This window comes from Capsicum annuum, chromosome 2, assembly GCF_002878395.1.
Source record: "Capsicum annuum cultivar UCD-10X-F1 chromosome 2, UCD10Xv1.1, whole genome shotgun sequence".
NCBI classification, from domain to species: Eukaryota; Viridiplantae; Streptophyta; class Magnoliopsida; order Solanales; family Solanaceae; genus Capsicum; species Capsicum annuum.
In genome coordinates, this window is record NC_061112.1 from 111,882,106 (window position 1) to 111,887,164 (window position 5,059).

General features: G+C 29.8%; 1 protein-coding gene across 1 annotated transcript; it reads left to right on the forward strand.

Annotated features, from left to right (window-relative positions):
• Window positions 1–244: 244 nt before the first annotated feature.
• LOC107861098 (cytosolic sulfotransferase 5) lies at window positions 245–3,579 on the forward strand. The gene is made up of 2 exons (XM_016706482.2): window positions 245–1,255; window positions 3,169–3,579. Exons 1-2 carry the CDS (start codon window positions 467–469, stop codon window positions 3,391–3,393), a joined length of 1,014 nt encoding a protein of 337 aa, XP_016561968.1. The 5' UTR covers window positions 245–466; the 3' UTR covers window positions 3,394–3,579.
• Window positions 3,580–5,059: the final 1,480 nt, after the last annotated feature.

Genomic DNA, 5,059 nt, shown 5'->3' on the forward strand with positions numbered 1-5,059 from the left:
TATCATATTCTTTTGACTTATGAGATGGGCCTGCAGGCTGCATTTTACTTATGAAATATTGTATAATAATTAACCAAATTAATAGTTATGGGATGTGCCTGCAAGCTGCATTTTACCTATAAAATATTGAATAATGATTAATCAAATTAATAGTTGCTCATACATGTAGTATATTATAATATGCATTATGATCCCCACTGCCACTTGTATATATTTTAAATTTTTATTTATTTTCTAGCACCAAGCACAAGGGTATATATTTTAAATTTTTTTATTTCCTAGCACCAAACACAAGGATCTAAGAATTAATGAGCAAACAGTCATACAGGTTATGTGAGGTAAAACAGCACTATATAAATCTGAAAGCTTCTCAGCTTGTTCTCAGATTCATTACAAAATATATTTTACTTTTTCTTAATTAGTGCTACTAATTTTTACTTTAGTTGTTTCGTAGTAGTTTGATTTTATGGAAACTCACAATGAGTTCAATGTAGAGTCCTTACCACAGAAGAAGTGGTGGGATCAACGTTATGTGTGTGAAATGAATGGTTTTTGGACGCTTCCTGAATTTGTCCCATATACTGTTCGAGTCCTAAATGAGTTCAAGCCACTTCCTAGTGATGTAATTTTGGCTTCTTTTCCCAAAACAGGGACTACATGGCTCAAATCTCTACTTCCTTCCATCATCTGGCGCTCTTCTAAAGAGTCATCGTCATTGGTCAATCACCATCCACATGATCTTGTTCGTTACCTTGAGTTTCCAGGCTCTCCTCCATGGTTGTCGTCGTCATCTCCAAATGGTGAATTAATTAGTAGTAGTAGTAGTAGTGGTGGTAATCATCATCATGATGAAGAGATCACTGATCCAACTAGGAGGAGGATTTTTGCAACACATCTTCCATATCAACATTTGGAAAATAAACTTGATGCTAATAAGCCATGTCGAGTTGTTTACATAACAAGAAACCCAAAGGATACACTGGTATCAATGTGGCATTTTGTTAATAAAACTAAAGGGCCGGAAGAACACGACTGGCAACTTGAAGATGCCCAAAATACGTTCTGCTCTGGGATATTTCCCTTTGGACCTTATTATGATCATGTTATGGGATTCAAAAAGGCAAGCTTGGAGAAGCCTCACAATATTTTCTTCATAACTTATGAGGAGCTAATGACTGACCCAATAGTTCACGTGAAGAGATTGGCTGAGTTTCTAGGGTGCCCATTTGCTGATGACCAAGAGGAGAGTGTGTTGGTAAGAATTAAATTTCTCATACGCCCATGAAAAAATTTTCCTTTTTTCCGAAAAATTTTAGGTGTTTGGTCAAGAAAATTTGAAAAATAATTTCGAAAAAAAATTCTGAAAAGGGAAAGCAGGTTTTTTGTGTTTTCATAATTTTACAACTTCAATTCCAACGTTTATTATTATTACATATAACCTCAATCTTTTAAATTTTTAGATAAACTCTCGTTATAACATTACTTTTTCAATATTACGTATATTGCAGTTTTAAAGAATAAGATAATTATAATTATAGCAGTCTTAAAGAATAAGATAATTATAATTTCAAACTTTATGTTATCCTAATTAATATATATTTCTTTCTCTCTCCTCATTATTCTTCTCCCTTATTTAAACCATTATTTTACTGTTAATGATCCTAATTACTATAATATAATAATAATAATAATAATAATTTTTCTGTTGTAATACGGACGTTGAAGGAATTATAATCATGTAATTAATAATGGATAATCGTTTTCTATATTTATGGAATTAATAAAGTTGTAGCAGATTAGTTTACCACTGCCACAAATTATTCTCATATTTAATTTGATTATATATATATATATTATATTGTGTACATTTTCATTATACTATTCAAATATAAATAGTTTATACCATATATATGCTAAAAATATAAATCGGTGATACATATTTTTCATAAAAAATTATGTCCAATTTAACAAATTTATACCTTAAACTGCAACTACTACCTTTATACACCATAATACTTGGTATCTTTATACACAAAGTATTATATTTATAACAAAAATATACAAAGTATGTTATATATAAAATTTATACCATCTATATATCATATACACACATATAAAAATATACAAAGTATTAAGAAACATACTAAGCATATTTATAACATAAATATACAAAATATGTTATATATGAAGTTTATACCATGTATATACCATATACACTCATATATAACTATACAAAGTACAAAGAAACATACTAAGCATATTTATATATTTATGGTATATGATATAATATACCATAAATATGCAAAGTATGTTTTTCATAGAAATAATTTATTCACACACAGTAAAATCTTTCATGTATAAGAAAATTAAAAAAAATAAATTAGAGGCACCCTTAAATTTAATAACAACTCATCGTTTCCTATTTTTAAGAACGAAAAATAAAGGAAATAAATTAAATAAATTTCTAAAAAAATAAATTTGTTTAAAAGATAATATTTGTTACCTAAAAAATAGGAAGCAGTGATCTGTTAATATAACATCCATATTTAAAATTTTCAAATATGAGAAAACGGCTATTAATATAAATATTATATATGTCATAATTGAAATTCATTAAATATGGCCATGTATATGTAATTATTTTTATAAAAGTGGCTAATTGTGTTCTTTTACCGTTAGTAGGTAAATTTTAGTTGGGTGATTTTGATAGTTTGTAAAAGTTGAGGCATAAAATCATATTTACAAAAGTTTTTTCAAACGTCAAAAAAAAAATTCAAAAATAACAGTCAAACACAACTCCAATTTCAAAAAAAATTAGTTTTCATGGGAAACGGCTAAATAGGAGCTTCTTGACACTATCCAAAGGTTAACCAAAACATGTCAAGTCTTTGTTAGCTGGCCATTTTTAATTTTCAAATCCATATAGAGAGAGAGAAATTTGGCCAACTAACTATCACCCCATCATGTTAGCTACCGCTTTTAATTTATACTTGTAATTTTGGATATTCAAATTTCGTTATTTTCACTCCCCTTTCGTGTCAGTAGGCTTGTTTAATTTTGAAAAAAACGAGGTCACATTATTTAAATAATTTTTTAGAATAGTGTCCAGCAAGAACTCATAAATATAAAATATGTAATACTATTTATTTTTTTTTACTTCTCCACCAGGAAGTAGAGAAAATAGTCAAGAGTTGCAGCTTCGAGAGTATGACCAGCCAAGAAGTGAACAAATCTGAGGATTTTACTTCTTGGACGCCAGTTGCTTACAATGCTTTCTTCAGAAAAGGTGGCATTGGGGATCATAAAAATTATTTGGATGCAAACACAATTAAACGAATTGATGCATTGACTAGAGAAAAGTTTCATGCTGCTGGTTTCATGTATGGGATTTAATTAATTAACATGTATTTGTATCTTATTCTATTTCATTTGCTCTTATTATTGCAATTGCGTTTCACCAAAATAAGACTTCTGTTTTTATTTTCTTGTTCGTTTCCTTATTAATTTCCTTGGTCTCTTTGAGTTGTACTTTGTAAGATGAGTTTTCTTTTAATGTCAAATCAAATTCTTGTATTTTAATTCAAAGTTGCATGGTAATTTCTCTCGATTTTGTCCTTCAACGTTTTTCTCCTCGGGCATGCTTTATGCTCAACAAATTACTAAAATGATTTTACTTCCTAATTTGGTTTGGAGATTAAGATTGATTGAAAATATAGAGTTCATCGCATGATAAACACCCCTCACTTCCAATTCAAGAGTTTGAGTCACCAAAGAAGCAAAAAGGTGGAAGCCACTACGAAGGAGTATAAAAAACATAAAAAAATTATTAAAAAAAGGATTACGATTGATTGAAAATATAAAGTAATATTCTTGATATGTTATAAATGTACCATATATAGTGAATGTGATATGAAATATAATAAAATATAAAACAAGAACAAGAACAAATAGAGAGAGAAGAGGAGAAACTTCTTTATTTCTCATGAGAGATTTCTTTAGATCCGTGAGCATGAATTACAATGAAAGAAACCCTTTATTTATAGGGAAAATTTACTCCTAGTTTCTGACTAAAAGACAGATACTTCAAACCTTGATAGATATCAACTAGATCTTAATAGATCTTATTAGATCTTGATAGATCTTATCTATATTTTTTATAGACATTCACTATAATGTAAATACATTTATAACACTCCCCCTTGAATGTTTAATTGATAGATAATGTGTCTCGTTAAAACCTTACTAGAAAAAAGGCAGTGGAAAAAAAAATCTAGTCAAGGAAAAAGAGTACACATCTCTAACAATACGCATATAGGGTGCCTCATTAAAAACCTTACAAGAAAAATCCAGTGGGACAAAACTTCGTAAGGAAAAAAGAGTACAGCGCATATTAACTCCCCCTAATGAGAACATCCTTGAACCTTTGCATCCTGAACTTGTGCATAATTTTCTTGAAAGTTGCAATTGGAGGAGACTTGGTGAAAAACCAGCCACATTATCACTTGAACGAATATGTTGCACGTTGATATCATCATTCTTTTGTAGCTCATGTATGTCGAAAAGCTTGATGAAGTGTGCTTCGTTCTATCTCTTTTTATGAATCTTCCATTAAGATGTGCTATGCATGATGCATTATCTCCGTATAAAATTGTGAAGATTGTCATATTTCACACCACATTTTTTTCGAATGAGATGTATCATGGACCTCAACCATACACATTCTCAGCTTGCTTCATAAATAGCTATTATCTCAGCATGTTTCGATGAAGTGTCTACGATAGACTGCTTTGTATATCTCTAAGATATTGCAGTACCACCACATATGAACATATAGCCTATTTGAGACCGAGCTTTATGTAGGTCAGATAAGTACCCAAATCAACATGACCAATAAGATCGGGACTGCAAACTTTCTAACAAATTAACTAAACAAAGGTTATATCAGGCCTTGTAGTATTTGCAAGATACATTAGTGCATCAATTGCACTAAGCTATGGTACTTCATAACCAAGGAGTTTCTCATTCTTTTCTTGAGGTCGGAATGAATCCTTATTCAATT